The sequence below is a fragment of the Haliotis rubra genome, unplaced genomic scaffold, assembly GCF_003918875.1.
Source record: "Haliotis rubra isolate DU_JTF1 unplaced genomic scaffold, ASM391887v1 Scf131, whole genome shotgun sequence".
Lineage (NCBI taxonomy): Eukaryota > Metazoa > Mollusca > Gastropoda > Lepetellida > Haliotidae > Haliotis > Haliotis rubra.
This window is the reverse complement of record NW_025765237.1, coordinates 648256-676005: the sequence shown is the minus strand read 5'-3', so window position 1 is coordinate 676005 and position 27750 is coordinate 648256. Positions and strand designations below refer to the sequence as shown.

Sequence of the window (27750 nt, the reverse complement as noted above, 5' to 3'; positions counted from 1 at the left end):
AAAATGCCTACTGAAAAGTTTAAAAGCTTACTGAAAAGTTAAATGATCAGAATGTGGTTTTCGATTCGCAAAAAGCGTACCTAAAATCATTGTCATATCAACGTTGGATTTGACAAGAAACTCATAGTTGGGAGCTGCGATTTCTGATTGTCAGTGAATCCTCGATTCGCATTCCTCACATTGAAGCCGATGTAACCAAAGATAATGTACAAATGTTGATGTTGGCTTCATGGCGGTTTTCCAGTGTGTTTGGTGATATTTTCTGAATGCTGTTAGGCCACATAAAATAAATTCCTTGTTTCTCATCACTTTTTATTTTAAAGAATGGGTTGGTAGGGCGGATTTTATTTTTTAATATTATATATTTTACTGATTTTCTATACAACGTTAGTCGTTGATACAGTATTATCTGCATGTTATATATGCTATATGTCTGTGTACAAAATATCCAAATATCATATCATGCATACATAATTATGTGTTCTTTTCAAGGTGATTGCATCTTTTTGGATGGATTTCGGAAGTCTGCCTGCTTTATCACAAATTTACCAGTGCCAAAAATATCATGGGAGGTAAGAGAAAAATGACATTCAATTATGTGGCATTGGGCAACATCTCTTAAAAATTACATGCTGATGACCAAAATCCCCATATGGAAACTAAGAAGTGAGGGTCACTGATTTTGTACTGATGATATTTTGTGTCAATATGTGGAAAGTATGTATGAATGTGTACTTTGTAACATAGGCAAATTTAGGGGTCATTCAAACATTGTCCTCCAACCCACCCATCATTATCACCCATAAATAAGCCATAAATTAGGAATGGTTCCTAATGGGTGTTTTATATTTGTTTGGTACATCCTTACTTTTCAAACTTTCAATGAGTGGTTGATCTTCTTCAAATGCAGGCGATCCTCGACTTTCAAGGTTTGTTTTTCAGGAAGCTGTTAAACGTCTTCAGTGGATCTTACATCTCAGATGCAGCTTACCATGAACAGATCCTCGACTTTCAAGGTTTGTTTCTTCAGGAAGCTGTTAAATCTGTTGAGTGAGTCAGGGTTTGTGCTACTTTTAGCAATATTCCAGCAATATCATTGATTGAGACACCAGAAATGGCCTTACACATTGTCCCCATTTGGTGAGTCGAACATGGGTCTTGGGCATGACAAGTGCATGCTTTAACTACCCCACCACAACTAAGTATGTTGGAGTCAGGGCATTCATCACCACCTCCTACAGATAAGAGATATTGGATGCAGGTCTTACATGTCTCTCTTCTGTTATGAAACCCACTAGCAACTAATTTGATTGATGACTCTTCAAACATGATCTGTGAAGTTATCTAGTGTTTACACTGGTGAGAACATTTCAGCTTAATCAGGTCAAGCAGATGAAAGTAAATTTCTGAGTGATGCAATTCCAGAAATTGAACATTGTATTCTTTGGTTCATAATTGGAGCTAATGTGGGGTTCAAACTCTTCATCAATCGAAGAACAAGATAGACAACTCTGCACAACAAGTGTCTTGTACAACTGACCCTCCTTGACAGGCAGAACCAACATAGTGAATCCAAGACTTTATTTCATGTGATGTTTACACAGTAATGAGAAGACAACTATGTACAAAATGAGCATCATTCAATGTGAGCCGCTTCACTCTTCATATAGCAATTCAAGGCTTGCAGCTATTACAGATGGGGACATCTAAAACATCTATATACTTCTGTCTTTGTCACTGATAGCAAATTAACACATGCATGAATACATAGGGGACATAACAATGTGTCAGATATTTTGATGTAGAAACTAGGTATATACAACTTGTACAAAGATACTGTTCTGTTTGGAAGGGAGTTTGTGCTACTGTGAGCAATGTTTCAGCTCTGTCTGATGAACGTGGGATGGACTGACTGACTGACTGAGTTTAATTTTTACGCAGCTTTTAACAATATTCCAGCAATATTCAGAAAGCTTCACTCATTGTACCCATGTGATCGAACCCGGTCTTCGGCGACGAGCCAACGCTTTAACCACTAGACTACCCCACCGCCCGGAACGTGGGAGGGAAGACGGAACAGTTGCAGGTACTTATTATTTACTTCTGTCGTAGATGAGAAGGGCTCCAATGAACTGTGGATCATAATTGTGAATTCAAACCAAAGGTATTCTGATCCTGGCAAAACTAAGGGATGCAACTCTGATTAAATGAATAACCCATATTTCGCTGATCTGCTCTGGCACATGGTAATGAAAATGTCAGTGAATTGTCAACATCAAGATAATATATACATTATGAATTTTTTTGTACACATTTACAATCTCCCTGGATGCTTTTTGTCTCGTAGTTATATCTGACAATATAAACATCGCTCTGTACACTGCATTACACATCACACATACGTTCCCACATGTTAGATTTACGCACCATTTCAGGTCAAATCATCCCTTGAGGGATAGGTCTGTCTTACAGACAGTAATTACAGCGTCTGTCTTGAATAACATCCAATCACAGTCATACTTGTTCGGCCCCTGGAGGAAAACACAGATGCTCTTCCTTGTAGAACCCCTATTACAGACATTGGCTTGTACAACCCTGAAGGACAGTGATGGACATGGCTAAATGTTGCACAAAGTCGTAGGTATAATGACTGTGGCACCCCTATGTGGTATAAGGATATACAATAGCCAATCCTCACAGTGGGTGAGCTGGTGAACTGGTGAACAGTGTCACCCATGGCACTCCTCATTTGTCAATCAGCGTTCCTTTCGGTCTCATCTTCTTTGCCTCTTCCTCAGCCTAGAAAATAAAGCATGTTGCTTACCTAAAATATATCAACTGCTGTAGTATTAAACTGAATGACATACACTTCATAGCAGGACTGAAGGATATATACTAGTACATGCCCTAGTGAATGAAGGATATGTACTAGTACATGCCATAGTGAATGAAGGATATATACTAGTACATGCCATAGTGAATGAAGGATATATACTAGTACATGCCATAGTGAATGAAGGATATAGACTAGTACATGCCATAGTGAATGAAGGATATATACTAGTACATGCCATAGTGAATGAAGGATATATACAAGTACATGCCATAGTGAATGAAGGATATATACTAGTACATGCCATAGTGAATGAAGGATATAGACTAGTACATGCCATAGTGAATGAAGGATATATACAAGTACATGCCATAGTGAATGAAGGATATAGACTAGTACATGCCATAGTGAATGAAGGATATATACTAGTACATGCCATAGTGAATGAAGGATATATACAAGTACATGCCATAGTGAATGAAGGATATATACTGACTAAGGTGGTGCAGACTCAAGGATATATACATTTTCAACACTGCATGTAGCTATTTTTCAGCTATTAGAGTGAGTGAGTGAGTGAGTTTACTTTAACGCCGCTTTTAGCAATATTCCAGCAATATCACAGCGGGGGACACCAGAAATGGGCTTCACACAATGTGCCCATGTAGGGAATCGAACCCGGGTCTTCAGTGTGACAAGCGAACGCCTTAACCACTAGGCTACCCCACCGCCCCTTTAGCTATTAGATGACAGATTGACAGTGATTGATATTGTGAGCACCGACCCACATTTCTGGGTATTGTGACACACAATCAACCAAATCACATTTTACAAGAATTAGTTGCTGGGGACCGAGCCTAACCCAGCCTAACCCAGCCTAACCACTGGAGACATGTACATGTCATACTGACAGGAAGTTTGTAAATCAAGACCGCCTCTGTGGTGTAGTGGTATGAGCGTCCGCCCGGAGAGCGGAAGGTCGCGGATTCGATCCCGGCCGCGTCATACCAAAAGACGTTAAAATATGGTACTTGTTGGTCCCTGCCTGGCGCTGGGCATTAATGGGTACAACAAGGACTGGTCGGCTCGGAGTCAGTATAATGTGTCTGAGTGGGATATTCATGCTTCACTGCGGCATGGTATCTCAGTGGGCTAGCACTATAAAACCAGCTTAAGTCTGGGCTAGTACAAGCAGCCACACATACACATACACACGCATGCACGTCGTCATATGAGTGAAATATTCTCAAGCACGACGTTAAACCCAATTTCACCTCACCTCACCTCAGGAAGGGTAACAACTGAGTGTAACTACTGCCACTATTGAGCTCACCTGTTCCAGAAGCTTCCGTTTACTCATCCCTTTCCTCAGCAACTGCTTCTCAATGACCTTGGCATTGGCTGCATATGAATCGGCTATTTCTTTCTGTACAACAAAATCAACATATTCAACAGACTTTTACCAACATATTTACTAAAACTGAAAAAGCAAACTCTTGTAAAGCAATACACTGCAATAAACTGGGAGCTAAAGTTTTGGACCGTAATTGACATTAACTGCATGTGCAGATATTGTTTTTGCAACACCATAGTAAGTATTACTCAGAATTGTTCAAAGACACCATTTGTGAATGAACATTTATGCCAGTCCTATACAGGAGGATGGAGCTGATTCATGTCTATGATATTTACCACTTCTATGAAAATGACAGACTTGTTACAGTCCTGAAGCGACTTACAGATAATGTTCAAGTGATTATAACACATTACAGTACTGAAGGCCACCTACAGGTGATGCCCAAGCAATTAACTTACCGCCTCAATCTCTTCTTCTTCTTCGTCTACAGTTGACACGGTGACAGAACTGAACTTGCCCATGTTCTTTGTGTGCTTTGTTAGTGTAACCTGGAAGCAGAAACATGTTGCAGGTAGAGAGAAGCAAGACTCCAATGCAGTGTTACTTTATCAGGAAAGGAGACCTGTTTCCTACCTTCTTGGGAGCTGCTAACTGACTGTAGACATCAGTCTTAATTCCATCTGTCTCACGTTTTAGAGCACCGTCGATGACAAACATAACGTTGCTGTTGCCTTGGTGATGATAATACAGCCACAGTCCACACCTTGATCAACATAACGTGGACGACATCAGCAGTGAAATATAAACACACAGCAGGATCACATACCCTCACCAGTCTAAGGTAGCACATCTAACTTGACACCCATATAACTGGATTGCTTTGTGGAACAGGGCTCAGGCCTTTCCTCTCAAGGCTTTCATGCTCGACTCAGTTTCAGTAACCATGGTAACAAATAAGAAACATGGCTCTGACAGGTATTATGGGTCAATTAAGGATAGACTTGACCAGGGGAGATAACTAATTAACTTATTTTTTCACTTCTCTGTCTTGTGGTGCAGGGAGAGAAAAGAAATAGTACAGTGTCGAGAAGTATTTTGATTTAGGGATGCAAAGAAAAGGTAGGCCCATTGTGTGGCATACTATTGATAAAGTCAAGAGGTAGGCGATTTTCAACAGTTTCTTGAACTCTCAGATGTTATCTCCCAAAGTATGGTTCTAAAAATTTTCATGTATTTTTTATGATCATGATTGTGTGTGTAAATAGATCTGATTCTGAGAGGAGTGTACTGTTTCATTTGGGTATTATGAGTGATCCTTGTTAACCTTGTCCATTAACAAACTACTGGCAAACAAGGATAAGTTGGACAGGTGCAGAAAACGCATTTACGAGAGAAGTAGGTGGTGCACAGCAATGAGCAAACCCATTTAGTTTGTGAAAGGTAGTGCAGATGTAGGCTAGTGCACGTGCATTGCATGATGATGAAATTGATTCAGCACATAGCTGCACACCGCTTGCTCCTTGTTTCACCCATCACACTACACTTGATTGTGGACAACCTGGGGCCCCTTCGCTAACAATGGCAAGCGCCAATGGGCAGCACTCATACATGCTAATACGGGTCAATTGTCAGGTCGGTGCTCAACTTATCCTTGTTTGCCAGTAGGTGTGTTGACATTGTTACGTCCCTTTCCTTTCACACAGTACTAACACTGGTAGTGACTAAATATCTTGCAACTGCTTACAATTCCACTATTATGTGGTAGTGATTGAATCACAATCATAATACACAATAAAGGAAACATATAGTCGGCCTCACTACAGAGCACATGTGACACATGTGGTCTCACCTTAGGCAAGTGAGTTTGTTCAAAATTTCTCTGTTCAACCAGCCGGAAAATGGGTACCCGGTGGAAAAAGTCATATGACTATAACCTTCTAGCGCCTAACAGGCAGCTTGGGTTATCAGGGGTAATAATGTTCTGTGCCTTGATTCTTAGCGCTATGAGTATACCTAGTGTGGAGTTTGGCGCTATATAAATGGACACATTATTATTATTACAGACTACATCGTTGTCAAATTTCAATGCACTTTGAAAGTATGATTGTTGATTAAAAACATACCTGAATGGGTTTCGACTGACTGACTGACTGAGTTTGGTGTTACGGCGCTTTTAGCAATATTCCAGCAACATCATGGCGGGGGACACCAGAAATGGGCTTCACACATTGTACCCATGTGGGGATTCGAACCCGGGTCTTCGGCGTGACGAGCCAACGCTTTAACCACTAGGCTACCCCACCGCCCCGAATGGGTTTCGAAATATGGCAACCATGTCTAAAATCAGATCAGAATTCTGAGAGTATGCTTTTGAGACACCATTGCTGAGATAATGGATGCCAAGTTTCAGACAAATATTTATGAGGACGCCAAAAGTCACAGCTGGATATGAAATCAAAATATGACAAAAGCTGTATCATGTTACACTGGAAAATACTTCCTTGCTGTGTATCAAATTCGATACCTGCCAAAGTGACAAAGTAAGGACAAAATTACATTTTCAAAATTGGCACCATGGCGGCTATGTCTCGACATAGTTTAGAGACATCATTATGTAATCATTCATATTAAGTTCAAAGAAATGATGACAATGTACAAAAATATAGCTCACTTGACTTTGTAATAGGTGAGCTGGAAAATGATTTTGCTGCCTGATATCAGGGATCTTGATAAATTATTGATTCTCACCTCTTACATTTCTGCCTGTACTGCTTCTCAATACCTTCAGGCCTGTAAAGAACCATAAACAGTGGTTATAAACAGCAAACATGGTATATTGAATATTACAGTCCCCAGAGCAATCAGAATATCAACACAGTCAAAAACAAGATGTCAGTGCAAAACAGGAAGTAATCAAAGCATACAATTCATGAAAAACATCTTTAAAGTACTTGGTAGTTGTCTACCACTTTTACCAGACAGTACCACAAACAGTAACACAGCAATCGATTATGTGTCAGGACTTATGAAAATAACACTGAATGCCTATTTTAGAGTGTTGTGTTTCAATAGATTTTATCTACATAATGTTGAATTTTTTTGTCTGAGAGAGTTTAGTTTACCGTCTGAGATATATGATGTCATCAGGGTCACAGGTCAACTTGTGTGCATGCTTTTGCCCATCGATGACTCGAGAGTTGTCTCGTTTTCTGAGTGGCAATTTGTCCATTGGACAATCTGAAGCAAAAAAACACACACATAAGTCATATGTCAAATACTCAAGTACAGGCCACATTACCAGTTCTGTAACCTTTCATGTGATGCCCATCAGCAATGAAGAGCAATAGGTTGGATTAAACCCTGGCTATGCATGACAGATGTGCTTTTTAGATCCAACATTTTTAACAACCATGAAAACCCTTGTTTGTTTCTCCTTTTTATTTGCTAATTATCATTTATGGACTGATCAAAAAAAGAGTTGTCCCTGATAATTTCATACTGAGGTTACACCTCTACATATCTAGTACCCAGCTATATATATAATCTCTTGTAATACGTCATAGGCTTAAAGATTGAGTATCTACCTCAACTAAAAGAACATTGCTTATATCATCCAACACTGTTTTCTTGCCTCTAGGTTAGCACATAATGTCGCTGAAGGGGCCATTGTCGGCACAGGTAGTTAACCAGCTCCTACCATAAAGGATCAAAGTGGCACATGAGATTTCTAAATTGAAAGAAAGAGGTGTTACTTTGAATCTGAGCAGATTCGGGAAATTACCTACGCCCTGTAAACTGAAGTGTTGACCCAAATTCAATAATTCACAGTGGATCGATTTACCTTTACCTCTATTCCACTGTCACCATGTCTGCAAACCTGTACCAATACCAATATCATTGTACCAATTATCTGAACAGATAACAGTAATAAATGAATCGATTACATAACACAGAAGCTTCCACGCAAGATTACTTCTCAGGTAGAGAAATGGTGAGTTTACTTATACGCCGCACTCAGCAATAATCCAGCTATAAGGCGTCAGTCTGTAAATATTCGAGTCTGAACCGGACAATCCAGTGATCAACAGCATGAGCATCGATCTGGGCAATTAGGGGCGGTGGGGTAGCCTAGTGGTTAAAGCGTTCGCTCGTCACAACGAAGGCCCGGGTTCGATTCCCCACATGGGTACAATGTGTGAAGCCCATTTCTGGTGTCCCCCGCCGTGATATTGCTGGAACATTGCTAAAAGCCGTGTAAAACCGAACTCACTCACTCTGCGCAATTGGGAACCGATGACATGTGTCAACCAAGTCAGCCAGCCTGACCACCCGATCCCGTTAGTCGCCTCTTACGACAAGCATGGGTTACTGAAGATCAATATTCTAACCCGGACCTTCACGGGTATAGAAATGGTGAGACCTTCTATATAATACCGGTATACTGTATATAGTTGAAATGTAACTTGCCTAAAATGAGGCACATTTGTCCACAGATACAATAATAAACATATAGGGGCTTCTCTCCCTGGTATTCTTCTTGATCCTTCGTGTCCGTACACACAACGCTCTTTGACACCACCTTTGGCATCTTGAAATATAGTTGAAATAACTCTTTATAACAAACGCAGGTTTGACGAAACTGACCCAAAACGGAACACACGAAAGGTGCTTGTGAAATACGTCATTGATTTCTGTACACACAGACACCACACACAACATAGACAAAACCGTCGTTTCTTTTCTTTACTGAGTTATTACCCAATAGTATTCTGATTATTGATGAAATAACTGCAAATGATAACGTTTTGTCTTTCGTTAGTTGTGTAATTGAATTTATGTATGTCAGTAATTCGCGCTTCACCTTTTTCATGACGTAGTACACATACGCTGACAAAACAATCTTGCTCTTGATCGCGCAATAATGTAACATCGAAGAAAACAAATCTGCTCTGTCAGCAATGAGTAGTCAAACGGAAGACCTTGTGTTTCCCTATTGTGAAAATGCCAGTGAAAAATATGAGAAGCTCACAAAAATTGGCCAAGGCACTTTTGGGTAAGATGATTAGAAACTTACGATCGAAAACTGTCTGAATCATTGAAGGTAACTATATAACTCAACAAGCAGGGCTTGTGTAGATCCAGACACCATATCATAGAGGAAGACCTAATCACTGTGAACTTCATGACTGACAACTCACTACTAAGCCTATACAACAGTAATACCTATTCAAGGAAACCAGCCAGAATCATTTGTCTCCTTTGTAACAGTTTTAACTTTGTTATTTTTTATTTATTTGAGTTTTAGACATTCAGAGTTTATTCATTGAAAAATCATTGATCAACGATATTTGAACATGATTGAAATGAACTGAAGGTGACCTTTTGTGGTATTGAAGAAATTGGTAATGTGGTGGTCCTATGGATTGTGTTGTACTGTGTGCAAATACCACAAACCACCACCATTAGGGTACACCTGGAACCGTATTTTCTTTGAATCCTTGTTAATGGGTTATTTGATGCTTAAGAAACGTTTATTGTTTACCCGCTCATCACATAGACAATCGCAAAACATCTCACTAACTTATTAAAGCTGAAAGATTCGTTGTCGGCACAGCTACCTCAGATGTGTACCCCAGGTTCGTTTCTGTATACAGAAATGTCTTATGAATATATTGAAAAAATTGACATTTGTTTGTGAAACTTTGTGAGAAAGATCTTCTTGTCCTCATCTGGCTGACTCCATACTGGACATTTTCACTTTTAATTTGATTTAAATTCTTAAGTTACATATGTAAAATAAAAACCAAACATCAAGTATTTCTCACCTGTCGGGACTTTTGTCCAACAAACACTTGTACACAATAACAATGTGGTTTCATGTTCAATATATCCAATGTATATGAATTTATTGAAAGACTGATATGAAATTAATCAGAGTATAATGTGTCTTTTTTCAGTAGAATGACTCTATATATGTTACCTTGATTGTTTCTGATAACTGGTTGTTGCATTGTTACAGGGAAGTGTTCAAGGCCAGGAATCGTGAGACCAAGAGCTTGGTGGCCATGAAGAAGGTGCTCATGGAGAATGAGAAGGAAGGGGTATGCATTTCTATTGTCCTTTATAGTTTGTTGTTTAATACCACACTCAGCAACATTCCGGCGACATGATGACAGTAAACAATTGGGTGTGGCTACCGTTCTGAGTCGGAATGTCTCGCTGTAAACATGGTAAAGGTACTAGAACAGGAGACTGAGCCAGAAACCCGAGAATTATTCGAAACCATCTCCCATATCATGATGATATGATCGGGTGAGAGAGAATAATGAATGTTTCCCCAAAGAAAACCAAATCCTAGCTGGGTACCATGTTGATTTCTTGAGGTTCATGATCCATCCCAGTCAGGCTAGAATATCTAACACCTTATGCTTTGAGTTTAGACTCACTGGTTGTGTTTGTGCACAGAGCAGTCGTGTAGGTTAGGATGGCAACATTTGCGCTATTTGTGTTGACACTAACATCAGCTTGGTGAACCTTTCTAGCAGTGGATATGTTGTAGAGGAGCAACTTAATGTAAACATAATCATGGAGCCCCCTGTTTGGTCAATGCTTGTAAATCTGCACATTCTTTATAAATTCGTGGGAAATTTTTCCTTTCACTGACTGCCTGACTTGGGAATGTAAGACTTTATATTCCAACAATGGTTTCTGAAAAGAAAGCATCAGTTGTAAATGTCTCCTTAACAGGCATCAAGTATCAGAGTGCTTGCTTCGACCACACCCCCATTTTGTGCGGACATATAGTTGGGGGAAGAGATTGTGTGGAATTGATATATGACACAAGAGTACACTGGTGACGATGGCTCTGGGACCCTTACTGCCTTTATCTCTTGACTAAGTAAGTTTTGATTCATGCAAGATGCAATGGCGGTAGAGGTCATATTAGTTTCAAAATGTTCCAGAACTCACTGCAAAGATGAGTACTTTAACATTTCTAAAATTAGCCATGACACTAAAATAAATCATTTTTTCAAATGCGATTAATTGTTTTTACGTAATTTGCATGTGTAAACAACCGACCCTGGGCGTGGTGTTTCTTCCCCAGAAACCTGTTTATTCACGACTGTCAAGTAACCACCACGCTTGGTGATTTTACGGGACGCTTTAATCACCCCGAGCCTTGTTTGCACCCAATCGAGTTGGTTCCACGGTGATTGAATTAATTAGGGTCAAGCGCTTCAGTTAGTACTGCGGAGCGCACCCGTCTCGCGTACAAGAGACGATAGGCCGTCTCTGACTGTTTATGTTTAGATTTAGCATTTTTTGCTTTTTACGGGGGTACCTCCGCCCAAAGATCACCTCGGCCCAAGGCTCACCTCCTGCCTCCCGTAGCTCTTGAAAGAACAAAAAGTCTTTAGAATGTTGTAATGTAATAAAGGACAATGTACGTACAGTGTTCCACGTCTCAGGCATCTCAGAATCTTGCAACTGACCAAGAGCAGGTCAATACACACGTTCACTAGTGTGACAGCAGAAGGACTGATGATGTGGGAAGGACTACTTCAAGATTTAGCCTTAGTTTTGTGTGGATTGTTTCTGGTGTGTTGAATATTGGTGGTGTGAGAACTATTGTTGTGTTGAATATTGGTGGTGTGAGAACTATTGTTGTGTTGAATATTGGTGGTGTGAGAACTATTGTTGTGTTGAATATTGGTGGTGTGAGAACTATTGTTGTGTTGAATATTGGTGGTGTGAGAACTATTGTTGTGTTGAATATTGGTGGGTGTGAGAACTATTGTTGTGTTGAATATTGGTGGTGTGGAGAACTATTGTTGTGTTGAATATTGGTGGTGTGAGAACTATTGTTGTGTTGAATATTGGTGGTGTGAGAACTATTGTTGTGTTGAATATTGGTGGTGTGAGAACTATTGTTGTGTTGAATATTGGTGGTGTGAGAACTATTGTTGTGTTGAATATTGGTGGTGTGAGAACTATTGTTGTGTTGAATATTGGTGGTGTGAGAATATTGTTGTGTTGAATATTGGTGGTGAGAACTATTGTTGTGTTGAATATTGGTGGTGTGAGAACTATTGTTGTGTTGAATATTGGTGGTGTGAGAACTATTGTTGTGTTGAATATTGGTGGTGTAGGAGAACTATTGTTGTGTTGAATATTGGTGGTGTGAGAACTATTGTTGTGTTGAATATTGGTGGTGTGAGAACTATTGTTGTGTTGAATATTGGTGGTGTGAGAACTATTGTTGTGTTGAATATTGGTGGTGTGAGAACTATTGTTGTGTTGAATATTGGTGGTGTGAGAACTATTGTTGTTGTGTTGAATATTGGTGGTGTGAGAACTATTGTTGTGTTGAATATTGGTGGTGTGAGAACTATTGTTGTGTTGAATATTGGTGGTGTGAGAACTATTGTTGTGTTGAATATTGGTGGTGTGAGAACTATTGTTGTGTTGAATATTGGTGGTGTGAGAACTATTGTTGTGTTGAATATTGGTGGTGTGAGAACTATTGTTGTGTTGAATATTGGTGGTGGAGAACTATTGTTGTGTTGAATATTGGTGGTGTGAGAACTATTGTTGTGTTGAATATTGGTGGTGTGAGAACTATTGTTGTGTTGAATATTGGTGGTGTGAGAACTATTGTTGTGTTGAATATTGGTGGTGTGAGAACTATTGTTGTGTTGAATATTGGTGGTGTGAGAACTATTGTTGTGTTGAATATTGGTGGTGTGAGAACTATTGTTGTGTTGAATATTGGTGGTGTGAGAACTATTGTTGTGTTGAATATTGGTGGTGTGAGAACTATTGTTGTGTTGAATATTGGTGGTGTGAGAACTATTGTTGTGTTGAATATTGGTGGTGTGAGAACTATTGTTGTGTTGAATATTGGTGGTGCGGAGAACTATTGTTGTGTTATTGTTGTGTTGAATATTGGTGGTGTTAGAACTATTGTTGGTGTGTTGAATATTGGTGGTGTTAGAACTATTGTTGTGTTGAATATTGGTGGTGTGAGAACTATTGTTGTGTTGAATATTGGTGGTGTGAGAACTATTGTTGGTGTGTTTGATATTGGTGGTGTGAGAACTATTGTTGTGTTGAATATTGGTGGTGTGAGAACTATTGTTGTGTTGAATATTGGTGGTGTGAGAACTATTGTTGGTGTGTTGAATATTGGTGGTGTGAGAACTATTGTTGTGTTGAATATTGGTGGTGTGAGAACTATTGTTGTGTTGAATATTGGTGGTGTGAGAACCATTGTTTGTGTTGAATATTGGTGGTGTGAGAACTATTGTTGTGTTGAATATTGGTGGTGCGGAGAACCATTGTTGTGTTGAATATTGGTGGTGTGAGAACTATTGTTGTGTTGAATATATTGGTGGCGGAGAACTATTGTTGTTGTGTTGAATATTGGTGGTGCGGAGAACCATTGTTGTGTTGAATATTGGTGGTGTGAGAACCATTGTTGTGTTGAATATTGGTGGTGAGAACTACATTGTGGTGTGAGAACTATTGTTGAACCATTGTTGTGTTGAATATTGGTGGTGTATGAGAACTATTGTTGTGTTGAATATTGGTGGTGTGAGAACTATTGGTTGTTGTGTGGTGAAATATTGGAATATTGGTGGAGAACCATTGTTGTGTTGAATATTGGTGGTGTTAGAACCATTGTTGGTGTGTTGAATATTGGTGGTGTTAGAACTATTGTTGTGTTGAATATTGGTGGTGTGAGAACTATTGTTGGTGTGTTGAATATTGGCGGTGTGTGAGAACTATTGTTGTGTTGAATATTGGTGGTGTGAGAACTATTGTTGTGTTGAATATTGGTGGTGTTAGAACTATTGTTGGTGTGTTGAATATTGGTGGTGTTAGAACTATTGTTGTGTTGAATATTGGTGGTGCGGAGAACCATTGTTGGTGTGTTGAATATTGGTGTGTGAGAACTATTGTTGGTGTGTTGATATTGGTGGTGTGAGAACCATTGTTGGTGTGTTGAATATTGGTGGTGTGGAGAACTATTGTTGTGTTGAATATTGGTGGTGTTAGAACTATTGTTGGTGTGTTGAATATTGGTGGTGTTAGAACTATTGTTGTGTTGAATATTGGTGGTGTGAGAACTATTGTTGGTGTGTTGAATATTGGTGGTGTGAGAACTATTGTTGTGTTGAATATTGGTGGTGTGAGAACTATTGTTGTGTTGAATATTGGTGGTGTTAGAACTATTGTTGGTGTGTTGAATATTGGTGGTGTTAGAACTATTGTTGTGTTGAATATTGGTGGTGTGAGAACTATTGTTGGTGTGTTGAATATTGGTGGTGCGGAGAACCATTGTTGGTGTGTTTGATATTGGTGGTGCGGAGAACCATTGTTGTGTTGAATATTGGTGGTGTTAGAACCATTGTTGTGTTGAATATTGGTGGTGCGGAGAACCATTGTTGTGTTGAATATTGGTGGTGTGAGAACTATTTTTGGTGTGTTGAATATTGGTGGTGGAGAACCATTTTTTGGTGTGTTGAATATTGGTGGTGTTAGAACTATTGTTGTGTTGAATATTGGTGGTGCGGAGAACCATTTTTGGTCCGTTGAATATTGGTGGTGCGGAAGAACCATTTTGGTGTGTTGAATATTGGTGGTGCGGAGAACCATTTTGGGTGTGTTGAATATTGGTGGTGGAGAACTATTGTTGGTGTTAGCTGAATATTGTCGAGGTAAGGAGAACCATTGCGTTGAATACCGGTGGTGGAGAACTATTGTTGTGTTGAATATTGGCGGTGCGGAGAACCATTGTTGGTGCGTTGAATATTGGTGGTGCGGAGAACCATTGTTGGTGTGTTGAATATTGGTGGTGCGGAGAACTATTGTTGGTGCGTTTGATACTGGCGGTGCGGAGAACCATTGCTGTGCTGAATACTGGTGGTGCGGAGAACCATTGTTGTGTTGAATATTGGTGTGCGGAGAACCATTGTTGGTGCGTGTTGAATATTGGTGGTGCGGAGAACCATTGTTGTGTTGAATACTGGTGGTGCGGAGAACCATTGTTGGTGCGTTGAATATTGGTGGTGCGGAGAACCATTGTTGTGTTGAATACTGGTGGTGCGGAGAACCATTGGTTGTGCTGAATATTGGTGGTGTGAGAACCATTGTTGTGTTGAATATTGGCGGTGTGAGAACCATTGTTTGTGCTGAACATTGGCGGTGTGAGAACCATTGTTGGTGTGTTGAATACTGGTGGTGTGAGAACCATTGTTGTGTTGAATACTGGTGGTGTTAGAACCATTGTTGGTGCGTTGAATATTGGTGGTGTTAGAACCATTGTTGTGTTGAATATTGGTGGTGTGGAGAACCATTGTTGGTGCGTTGAATGTTGGTGGTGCGGAGAACCATTGTTGTGTTGAATATTGGCGGTGCGGAGAACCATTGTTGTGTTGAATACTGGTGGTGTTATTAGAACCATTGCTGGTGTGTTGAATATTGGCGGTGCTTAGAACCATTGTTGTGTTGAATATTGGCGGTGCGGAGAACCATTGTTGGCGTTGAATATTGGCGGTGTGAGAACCATTGTTGGTGTGTTTGATATTGGTGGCGTGAGAACCATTGTTGGTGTGTTGAATACTGGCGGTGCGGAGAACCATTGTTGTGTTGAATATTGGTGGTGTTGGTAGAACTATTGTTGGTGTGTTGAATATTGGTGGTGTTAGAACCATTGTTGTGTTGAATATTGGTGGTGCGGAGAACCATTGTTGGTGTGTTGAATATTGGTGGTGTGAGAACCATTGTTGTGTTGAATATTGGTGGTGTGGAGAACTATTGTTGTGTTGAATATTGGTGGTGTTAGAACCATTGTTGGTGTGTTGAATATTGGTGGTGCTAGAGAACCATTGTTGTGTTGAATATTGGTGGTGTGAGAACTATTGTTGGTGTGTTGAATATTGGCGGGTGGAGAACCATTGTTGGTGTGTTTGATATTGGCGGTGCGGGAGAACTATTGTTGTGTTGAATATTGGTGGTGTTAGAACCATTGTTGTGCTGAATATTGCGTGGTGTGAGAACCATTGTTGTGTTGAATATTGGTGGTGTGGAGAACTATTTTTGGTGTGTTGAATATTGGTAGGGTGGAGAACTATTTTGGTGTGTTGAATATTGGTGGTGTTAGAACCATTGTTGTGTTGAATATTGGTGGTGCGGAGAACCATATTCTTGGTGTTGAATATTGGTGGTGTGAGAACCATTTTTGCGTTGAATACTGGTGGTGCGGAGAACTATTTTGGTGTGTTGAATATTGGCGGTGTGAGAACCATTGTTGGTGTGTTGAATATTGGTCGAGTGAGAACTATTGGTGTGTTGAATACTGGTGGTGTGAGAACTATTGTTGTGTTGAATATTGGTGGTGTGAGAACTATTGTTGGTGTGTTGAATATTGGTGGTGTGAGAACTATTGTTGTTGTGTTGAATATTGGTGGTGTGAGAACTATTGTGTTGAATATTGGTGGTGTGAGAACTATTGTTGGTGTGTTGAATATTGGTGGTGTGAGAACTGTTGTGTTGAATATTGGTGGTGTGAGAACTATTGTTGGTGTGTTTGATATTGGTGGTGTGAGAACAATTGTTGTGTTGAATATTGGTGGTGTGAGAACTATTGTTGTTGTGTTGAATATTGGTGGTGTGAGAACTACTGTTGGTGTGTGTAATATTGGTGGTGTGAGAACTATTGTTGGTGTGTTGAATATTGGTGGTGTGAGAACTATTGTTGGTGTGTTGAATATTGGTCGAGTGAGAACTATTGGTGTGTTGAATATTGGTGGTGTGAGAACTATTGTTGTGTTGAATATTGGTGGTGTGAGAACTATTGTTGGTGTGTTGAATATTGGTGGTGTGAGAACTATTGTTGTGTTGAATATTGGTGGTGTGAGAACAATTGATGGTGTGATAACTATTGTTTGTGTGTTTAGTGTTGTTTGTGTGTGTAATATTGGTGGTGTGAGAACTATTGTTGGTGTGTGTATTATTTACATGGGATGACCATACAGACTAAGTTGATCATCAAGACCACCAGTACATGTTGTCTGGTCCAGCCTAGGTTAGAGTCTATCATGACAGTGGGATGATTGACTGTGATACAATACCAACTCACTCAGCCTTTGACTTAGGCCACAAGATGTGATCGGTGAACTTGGATAAGCCTATCCATCAATAGGCAATATACAAGCATCAAAGTCTATTGAAAATTACACCCAGAGACTAAAATACAGTCAAACGTCGTCATGTCGAAGTTGAACGGACCTACATATATATTTTGATTTATCAAACAGCAAAATGATGACGAAATACAAAATATACCGGGACCCAGCTTGTACTTTGTGACGACTGAAAGTTTGACATAACTTTGACTCAACAGTGATTGACTGTAATACATCTTTATAGAAACATGCCTATCCAGGGATGTATGTATCTTCTTTGTGGACTGGGTACAATGTGTGAAGCCCATTTCTGGTGTCCCCTGCTGTGATATTGCCAGAATAGTGCTCTGAGCGGTGTAAAACTCACTCACTCACTCACTCACTCACTCACTCACTCACTCACTCACTCACTCACTCACTCACTCACTCACTCACTCACTCACTCACTCACTCACTCACTCACTCACTCACTCACTCACTCACTTACTCTTTGTGGACCTGGGCCCCGTTTCACAAAGCTGGCATCATGATCATAGTACTATGATTGTCGTAAGTCTGCTACAGAATAGGAGGTATGACTGCTACGAGAAAAGTTATGAGATCTTAGGCTTACAAGAGCTTTGTGAAACGGGGCCCTGTATCTGTGTCTGTGTCTCTCACTAACTTATTAAAGCTGAAGGGGTCGTTGTCGGCCCAGCTACCTCAGATGTGTACCCCAGGTACATTGCTGTATACAGAATAGGAGGTATGATTGCTACGAGAAAAGTTACCTGTATCTGTGTCTGTGTTTCAGTTCCCCATCACGGCTATACGAGAGATAAAGATACTGCAGCTCCTCAAGCACGAGAATGTTGTCAACCTCCTGGAGATATGCCGGACAAAAGGTGAGAGGGCTGTTCTAAATGCAGGGTCAGCGGTAGGGTTGAGATTGTGATGGAGGAAGTCAGAATGTTCGCACTACCTCTCAACTGACTACTGATCAGGTGGTCAGTCTCCTGGCTGAGTGTGCTTTACTTTGTTTTGAAGGGGCTTTGTTTGTTGCTTTTGCTTTTGCTTGCTTGGTTCAGACTCTACTGATGTTCAGATTCTGTTGTGGTTCAGTCAAACTGTAGTTGTATTGTAGGAATGTGACTTTCACTCTGCCGATAAAAGTCACTCACTCCCACTTACAGATGATTACTTCCAGAGTGACAGACAGTGTTTCTTATTTAATGCCACACTCCACAGTATTCTTGATATATATTGACAGTTTGTCCGTAATCAAGTCTTGACTGGACAGTCTAGTGCCCAGCTGCATTCAGCCAAGTCACAGCACTTGACCACCTGATACATTTAGTTGTGTCTTTCAACAAGATTTTGGGCCACTTAGAATCCTCACGATTTGGGTCCACTTAGAATCCCTACGATTTGGGTCCACCTAGAATCCCCACAATTTGGGTCTACTTAGAATCCCCACGAGTGCACATTGCAATAGTGTAAGGTTAGGTATGAAATCTGTTTGCAAAGGACAGTATACATATATTTCCGTGTCTTCATACGGTGGGGCAGTCATATACTCCTCAGTCATCCAAGGTGCAGCAATTTGCTGTTTACAGTTGCATCTGCTAGACATACAAAAAAACTTTGTTCAAATCTTGTGTCATCTTGCTTACATTTCTAGGTCAGTCAACAAAAGCTTCAGTTCACACTGCTTTCCATGTCAAGCTTAAATACTGTGGTGTAACCAGGGCTCGATTTAAGAGATTTTAACCTACTTGCACCAGGTGCAACCTAAGATAAAAACCTAGTTGCACCAGCCAAATTCCAGTTGCACTGTTGTTATTGCAATATGTAATATCAGAAATATGCTATTGAATTATTTAGATGTTTTATTCAGAAGTTCATCCACTCAAAAATTGACTTGCGTCTGGTGCAAGTCAGACTTATAACTAGGTTGCACTTTGTAATATATACAAAGCACTAAATTGAGCCCTGGTAACTGAAATACTGTTGAAAGTGGCAATAATTGCAACCTACTCCCTCATTCTACATGTTGATGATAATAGTGATACAAATAATCATGTTCAGACATGAACCTTTTCCAGTTGAAAGGGCGTCATCCGAGTGGCGGGGTAACTTAGTTAGTGGTTAATGTATTGCTCATCACACCGAAGACCCGAAGATTTTTCCTTATCCTGACTCATGCTCTTTGCTTGTCTTCTTCTTCTTGCTAACATAGTGGAACACTTGTATCTCCTTATTTGAAGCCCTTCAAAATAAAATCACTAATTGGTACTCACCACGAAGTTGCTCCCTTTGTCCCCTGGCGGAAAAGGTGTCGCCACCCTCTGGCCATGTGCTTCACTCTCTTCTTCTTCAGTGAGTGAGCAGGATGAGAGCCGCCTTGTGTCTCCTTACACACATATCCTTTGATAATCTCTTAGTTTTTACCTCATAGGTTACTATAGAGGTATAGCTAGTATCCTTTACTCATTTGTATTGATTAATTATCGTGATTTCTACTGTTTATTCACGGTATTCGCGGATTGTTCAGCTAGCTTTACGCTCATGAAAATCTGTACGATTTGTAGATTACGCTTTTTCTGCCTCCGATCCACATGTAATATGCCCTAGTTGTTCTAATGCCGCGGTAAGCGCTTAATTCACGCTTGCAGTTACTGCATTAATTTATCTCATTCTGCATTTAATAAATATCATCTTTATGCCTTAAGACGCGGCTGCAGATAGATCACGCAAACAAGGGCAAACATGGCAGAGAGTCCAGATATTCCTTCCAGTCAGCTGCTAGCGATCGACCTCTCTCCCGCCTGGTGTTCTGCTAGAGACCCTGGGCGCAGAGGAACGGGACGCAGTCCGCTACTCGAAGAAACGACCGCCTCCCCCAGACATCCCGGCCATTGCAGACTAAGTCTAAGAGGGCTCCTCATCGCCGCCTCAACGCAGATTGAGGACACTCCAGGGCAGCGCAGACTTCCAAAGGGAAATCTACGAAGACAGCAAGAACTTTCAGCCGAGATCGCTCCAGCAGCAGAGTTGGGCCTCTACGATGATCAGCCGATAATCATCCCCGACTTACGGCAGAAGAAGCGACCGTGTCAGCGACCGTGACTTCTGCAGAGATCTCCATGCAGCCTGATGCCTCTACACCGACGCCAGACGCCATTGATGTGAACCCCATCGCAGAAAAGACGCCGACGACTTCGGCTACAGATCATCCCAGAAGACATGATGCGCAGATTATGAACATCATGGAGGACCACTACAAACCGCGCAAGCAGGGTCCGAAGTTTCGCTAAGGCTCCAACGAGACAGCACCCCAGAGGCACCCCCGCCAACGAGCAGCCAAGACGATGTCACCTTCGCCAAGGAAGTCCCGCACCACCTTGACGGCGACCTAGATGTACAGCCTTCGCTGAAGGCCTTCGCTGGCGGGCGGAGAGATCATCACCATCTTCGATTTCATCTCTAGATATGGACTCAGACCATCAGACATCACGGAAGCCTTCGCTAAGGTCATATCATCGATCCCCCGACCGACGAATGAAGCTTCGCAAGGCATTCGCTTAAAGACATATGATTCCAGATCTTCATCGCCTAGAAGAACATCGAGGGATCGCCGGAAGAGCTTCGCAAGCTATCAACATTCACTCACAAGTCTCCGAGAAGATCATCCCATAGACGATCTCCAACTCCGCTTCATCACCAGGTCGATCACCCATCAGATCTCCACATAGAGCGCGCGACAAGTCAACTAGATCGCCACAAACCTCATCAGATATACAGACAGCTACACGCAGTCCCAAGAGCATCTACAATTTATTAATGATGATGGTTTTGAGGATGATGGAGGAATCATATTTTCTGATGCAGAGATACGGTATTGGATGGTCAATAACCTAGATCCTCACATCACCATCTAAAAGTGGCAATACAGCTCAGACGATTTGATGAAGGAAGATGATCCAGATGCAATCACTCTACCCCGATCGACCCGATTGCGGCAGTGCCATTAGAATCTAGATGCAGCTTCCAGAAAGCTACGAAAAGTTCAGATACCACATCTACCCAACTTTCAAGCCAAGAAGTTCTCCACGATAACATGGACTCCTTCTACAAGGCCCAGGACATCGATGAGAACTATAAGATCATCAGCCATGTAAAGAACAAGATTTACAAGATGGATGATCGCAAGTTGGCTCATATAGAAACCATGACTGACGACGATGTTCTTTTGGGTTAAATAGATCTAGGACGCATCAATGAGACTCTTATTACTAGATTCCGGATTCCACGACGGAAGATGATAGAATGATTTATTCTGCCTTACTTATGCAAAAAGAAAGATCAGCAGTTTTAACGGATCATCTTACATCTGTTTCAGCAGCATTCGATCTTAGCTCGTCGCCAAGGCCTCCTCTCCCTGTAATTGGGGAGAACTTTACAGCCCCACTTTATACAGCCCCTGGTCGCATAACATCCATCTTTGACGGAGAAATCGGCTAAGGTCGCCAAGGAAGTCTCTAAGGATTCCAGGGAAGTCCTTATGATTAGATCGATGGACACACTAGCCAGCCATTCGGCTGGGGACTTCACAAAGATACTCAGGCAGATCTAAGTTCACGGGCCTACAAAGAGCAAGAGACAGGAAGATAGCCAGCTCTAGAGGTAAAGATTCTTTCGGCTTCCATATGGCAACTATAGAGGAGGATCAGGGAAGAGGCAGGACACCCAGAGGTTCCCGCAATTATAGACGCTGGAAACACAGGTTCGAACGACTGAGTCTTCCACCCCAGCCGCTCCAGTACAAATCCAGCTCAAGTGGGTGGACGCCTCCAACTACACTGGGAAAACTGGGGAATACTGCAAGATCCTTACGCCTCCAACATTATTCAACACGGATTTCAGATCCCTCTACAGGATAAGCCTCCGGCTCGACAATCAAACCCCCAAGTTCGACGATTTACAAGCACAACAACTACCAAAGATAAAAGAGGCTGTCTCATCACTCCTATCCAAACAGGCCATAGAAGTAATAGATCAAGCAAACGCCGAATCCAGGTTTCTAATTCCCCAGTTTTCCTAGTTCCCAAGAAAACTCCACGGAGAAATACAGACTCATCTACAACATGAGCTTTTTCAACAAGAACTATCTACGCAAAACCACCGGGTTCTCGCGTGATGATACATTTACTCTCAGTTACGCCAGATGATTCGGCCCTATGGACTACATGGGCAGCATAGATCTACAGGATGCCTACTTGCACATCCCCATTCATCCCGATTCCAGGAAATACCTACGATTTACTCTAGAAGGGCTACATTACCAGTGGAAAGTACTCCCATTCGGAATATCATCAGCCCCCTGGCTATTCACGAGGATAACGAAACCGATTATCAAATTTCTACATCGTCAAGGGCTACGCAGTGCGTTTTACCTCGACGACGGGATACAAGTAGATCAAGATCCACTGCGTCTCAAACTACAGTTAAATTACATCATAAAGCTACTAACACAACTAGGGTTGGTTAGTAAACTTACGCAAATTCAAGATACAACAGACCATTCCACTAGCTCTACTCTCCGCTACTACTGCGCACAATGGCAGAGCCTACTAGGTCTTCTCACATCAGCCCAAGACATGACTGTCACAGGCAGATTACAGTTACGTCCCCTACAGGTCCTCATCAACGCACATCTCAACGATGTACAACCATTCAGTCTACCGAAACATCTCAGACCACATCTACTATGGTGGACCAAGAAATCGAATGTCTGCGAAGGGATTTGTTTAGCAGAGCAGGAATACAAAACCCATCTGTATGTAGATCGCCGTTACCCAAGGTTGGGGAGCTCATCTCACCAACCACACGATATCAGGGTTATGGAATCAGCAAGAATGCAAACTCCATATAAACAGTCTAGAAATGAAAGCTGTAATCAACGCTTATTCTACATTGGAGCACATTTCTACAAAATGCTACCTAATGATCCATACAGACAATTCGACAGTGGCGTTTCTACATAAACAAGCAAGGCTCAACGAGATCGATGAACCTTTTGAACCTAAGCTTTCAACTGTTCGATTTAATACAAGATCTAAATCTACATGTCAGAGCAGTGCACATTCCCCGAGCCAGAAATATACTAGCAGACGCCTCTCGGCCTCATCTACCATCACCGACAGAGTGGATGATCAACCGGGAAATTTTGCACAGATAATCAAGCAATTAGGAGCCGCTAATAGACCTATTCGCCACGCCGATTCAACAATCAGCTACCGACATTCGCGGTCACCAGTCCCAGACCCCAAGCTTGGGCAACGGATTTAAGTCTATCATGGAAGGCCTCAATGCGACGCCAAGCTCACGCCAGCAATAATACCTCAAGTATTACAGAAAATCAGACAAACACAGAGCCTATAACTCACTTTGTCGTCACTCTACTGGTCGGCCAGAACGTGGTTTCCCATACTAATTCAAGAAATCGGTCAACCAACACTGGAGCTACCTGCCGCAAACCTGTTAATTCATCCTCACACCAAACAAGTGCACGGAAACCCAGCAATGTTCCAACTACACGATGGACTGTATACAAATGTGTTTAAACAAGAGAGGATATTCTGCCAGGGCGGCAAAAGCAGTCACGCTTTGCTTTACGCTATTCAACTCGTGAACTTGTAACGACGACAAGTGGCACAGTTTCAAAAATTATGCAACAAAGAAAGGGTTTACAGCAAGAGAGGCTTCACAACCTCAAGTGGCAGACTATTTGTGTTACCTACCAAAACAAACATTTAAAAGGTTCAACGATATCAACATATCTTGCCGCTTTAGCTCTGTAATCACCATGAGAACGGGTGTCAAATTGACAAGATCTCCAGAGTTACTGGCCTTACTACGAAGCTCCGATTGAGGACCAAAAGCGGAAGTTCCACTTCCAGCTTGGGATCTGAATGTAGTGTTACAACACCTCACGAAAGTGAGGTCTATGAACCTTTGAATCGCATAAACTTTGAATTTCTCTCACAGAAAACATTGTTTCTGCTATCGCTAGCCACAGCAGCAAGAATGTCTGAAATTCACTTGGATTACTTAGAGGATACAGTTTGATGACAATCATAACACAGCACTCGGATTAAGATGGGATTTCATTGCAAAGAATCAACTGCCAGGTCAACCAGACAGATTATTCCACATCCCGGCGCTTATCCTCTATTCTCGATCACAAGATACACAAGACCTATCACTGTGTCCGTAAGAGCTTCAAAGTTTATTTTATTTAATTTTATCCAAAACAAGGAGAAGATTTCTCAAACGCTTATTCATCCCATTATCGCCACTTAATCAAACACAGAAGTGTCACGGACCACAATATCTATTTGATAAGGACTGTCATTCTCCCAGGCCTACAAGGCAGCAGGCTTGGACCCACCAACAGCATCAAATCCACATGAGATCAGGGCACTGGCCTCTACCCTCGCCTCTACACGTAACTGTTCCTTGAACACCATTATGGAAGGATGCTATTGGAAATCTAACATGGTATTTGCTAATCACTACCTAAGAGACATCACTACAGAAGATGTCTCTGGCATTCACCATTTCGACCACTGGTCCTCGCCAGCAACTGACAGTCCCTCAGAGGGCTTAAAATATTAGCCTCACAAGATTAATATGTATTTTATACATACTCATCTAGCTTATAACTCTAAGGAGTTTTAGGGCTATGTATATATGTTCAGCTTAAGTATTCTACCTTAAGCATATACTTGATATAGTCAATTTCAGTGCCTCTATCAGAGTCACCTATATATATATATATATAATTTATATGTATTGTTCAATATATTCATAATGTAATTCCCCTTTAATGGCTTTATATAACCTATGGTTTTCTTTATACAGGAAACATCCTAAATCTAAGACTTCATGAAGTTCCCGTAGGGGATATTACAGTATATCTATACAAAATCACTAATTATAAATCCAAAGTATTCTGTTACCCACCTCCGCTCCTGTGAGGATGCTACAAGCAAAAGAGCATGAGTCAGGATAAGGAAAAATATGTAATTTTTAGAGTAAAATTGATATTTTATACTTATCCTGACTCATGAGGTTAGCCCTCCCATCCTCCCCACATAACACTTTGGATTTCCCTGTAAATTCAAGTGTTGGGCTCGCTAAATCAGGAGAGAGTGGAGCACATGGCCAGAGGGTGGCGACACCTTTTCCCGCCAGGGGAGACAAAGGGGAGCAACTCGTGGTGAGTACCAATTAGTGATTTTATTTTGAAGGAGCTTCAAATAAGGAGATACAAGTGTTCCACTATGTTCAAGAAGAAGAAGAAGAAGAAGACAAGCAAAAGAGCATGAGTCAGGATAAGTATAAAATATCAATTTTACTCTAAAAATTACATTTTTGTGAAGTTCACACTGGGGGAAATTAAGAAGGTCATGCAACAGCTGCTCAATGGCCTCTACTTCATTCACAGCAACAAGATCCTCCACCGCGACATGAAAGCAGCCAACATCCTCATCACCAAGAATGGCACGCTCAAACTGGCAGATTTTGGTCTTGCTCGAGCATTCAGCGCTGCCAAAGGAAGTCAGCCAAACAGATATACCAACCGTGTTGTGACCTTATGGTATCGGCCACCAGAACTATTGCTTGGGGAGAGGAACTATGGCCCCCAGATTGACGTGTGGGGTGCAGGGTGTATCATGGCTGAAATGTGGACTCGATCGCCCATCATGCAGGGCAACACAGAGCAGCACCAGCTCCAGCTCATCAGCCAGTTGTGTGGCTCCATCAACCCGGAGGTGTGGGTGGGGGTAGATAAGCTGGAGCTGTATGGGAAGATTGAGCTCCCCAAAGGCCAGAAGAGGAAGGTCAGGGAGAGGTTAAAGCCGTATGTTCGGGATCAGTATGCTATTGATCTTCTGGACAAGCTTCTCACCCTGGATCCATCTAAAAGGCTGGACTGTGACACTGCTTTGAATCATGATTTATTCTGGTCGGATCCCATGCCAACAGAGCTGACGCAGATGTTGTCCAGGCATACCACGTCAATGTTTGAGTACCTGGCCCCGCCCCGTCGTCGTGGACCTGTCCATCCTCATGCACCAGCACACAGACCATCCCACAATCCTGATCAGCATTTTGAGAGGGTCTTCTGATTGGTTGTCAGGTCAAGAAGGTCGTCCGATTTGTTGTGTGGAAGAGAGTGACTTCGAGATGGGCGTTAGGATGTCATGAGACGAAGGGTAATAGACATCTTCTGCACTATAAAGCAGTCATACTGTTGTAGCCTAAAGTTTCAACACTCATTATGATTAGGGTTGGTTCAGGTTCCTGGACCTAACTGCATGAAGTGGTTAAACTGGTTAGTGTAAAGTTAGTCACTTCTGTAGCTGTCATGAGGGTTGTACATGCTTTCCTAATACTCTGGCGCCAATCAAGGTTTCTGTTGGGTAGATAGTTTTTGTTTGTAACTCAATGACAAGGGTACAAGTCAGTATATCTTTTTGATACTTGTTGTTTAATGCTAAATTAGTGATATGTGTGTGTATGTAATAGTCAACAGTAAGCTATGCATACTTCAGTAAGAACGTTGTGACAGTAAATCTCCACTTAGGTCATTTTTTTTGTTTCTTGGAGTGAGCATTTTGACATATTTGTCAGGTGATAATAATGAAGACGGTAGTTTTTATGAAGAATCACGTTTAGAATAGAATAGAATAATACTTTAATGCCTTTTCAGGAATTTGTGTTACATCAGCAGAGCTACTGACACATCAGAGAGATACAAAACATATTTACATAAATTCATTGATTTAGGTATCTTCACATTTGTTTAAGAGAGATATGGTACTTGGAATAAAGGATGTACGGGCTCTCTTAGTTTTCACAATTGGAACTTTGCTCATCACACCGAAGACCCGAGTTTGATTCCCCACATAAGTACATGTACATTGTGTGAAGCCCATTTGTGTATAATTATTATAATGTTACTACATTATGTTGGGTCTATATGACGGAAAGGAATGTAATTGTTTCCATCATCATATGAGCCATAGAAAAAATGGTGGGTGGGGCTGGGGTGGGGAGTGATTTGAAAAGACAGAGGCCATCAATCATGTTGCCATTAGTATTTTAGGCTTGAGGGAGATTTTCTTCTCAAGGGTTTCTTCTAATAGGAGAATGTGTGTTCAGATAGATCAAGAGGGAGACTTGTTCCCCATATTTTTGTCATTTTTGTTTCATCATGTTCCATCTTGTTAAGCATGTTACTGTGTAGATTGTCACTGAAGTATGATGGTGAGTCATACAGTGGTTACAGTGAATATTGAATACAATCACGGATGTCGGAT

General features: G+C 41.3%; 2 protein-coding genes across 2 annotated transcripts; one reads left to right on the top strand and one right to left on the bottom strand.

Annotated features, from left to right (window-relative positions):
• Nucleotides 1-2117: 2117 nt before the first annotated feature.
• On the bottom strand, nt 2118-8862 carry LOC124267404 (STING ER exit protein-like). The gene is made up of 7 exons (XM_046702314.1): nt 8658-8862; nt 7313-7427; nt 6939-6980; nt 4824-4953; nt 4649-4738; nt 4167-4259; nt 2118-2799 (listed from the first exon to the last, which is right to left on the bottom strand). The coding sequence occupies exons 1-7, from the start codon at nt 8776-8778 to the stop codon at nt 2746-2748; spliced, it is 645 nt and encodes a 214-aa protein (XP_046558270.1). The 5' UTR covers nt 8779-8862; the 3' UTR covers nt 2118-2745.
• Nucleotides 8863-9063: 201 nt separating this feature from the next.
• Nucleotides 9064-27207, top strand: LOC124267443 (cyclin-dependent kinase 9-like). The gene is made up of 4 exons (XM_046702365.1): nt 9064-9243; nt 10210-10291; nt 18174-18296; nt 25807-27207. The coding sequence occupies exons 1-4, from the start codon at nt 9149-9151 to the stop codon at nt 26554-26556; spliced, it is 1050 nt and encodes a 349-aa protein (XP_046558321.1). The 5' UTR covers nt 9064-9148; the 3' UTR covers nt 26557-27207.
• Nucleotides 27208-27750: the final 543 nt, after the last annotated feature.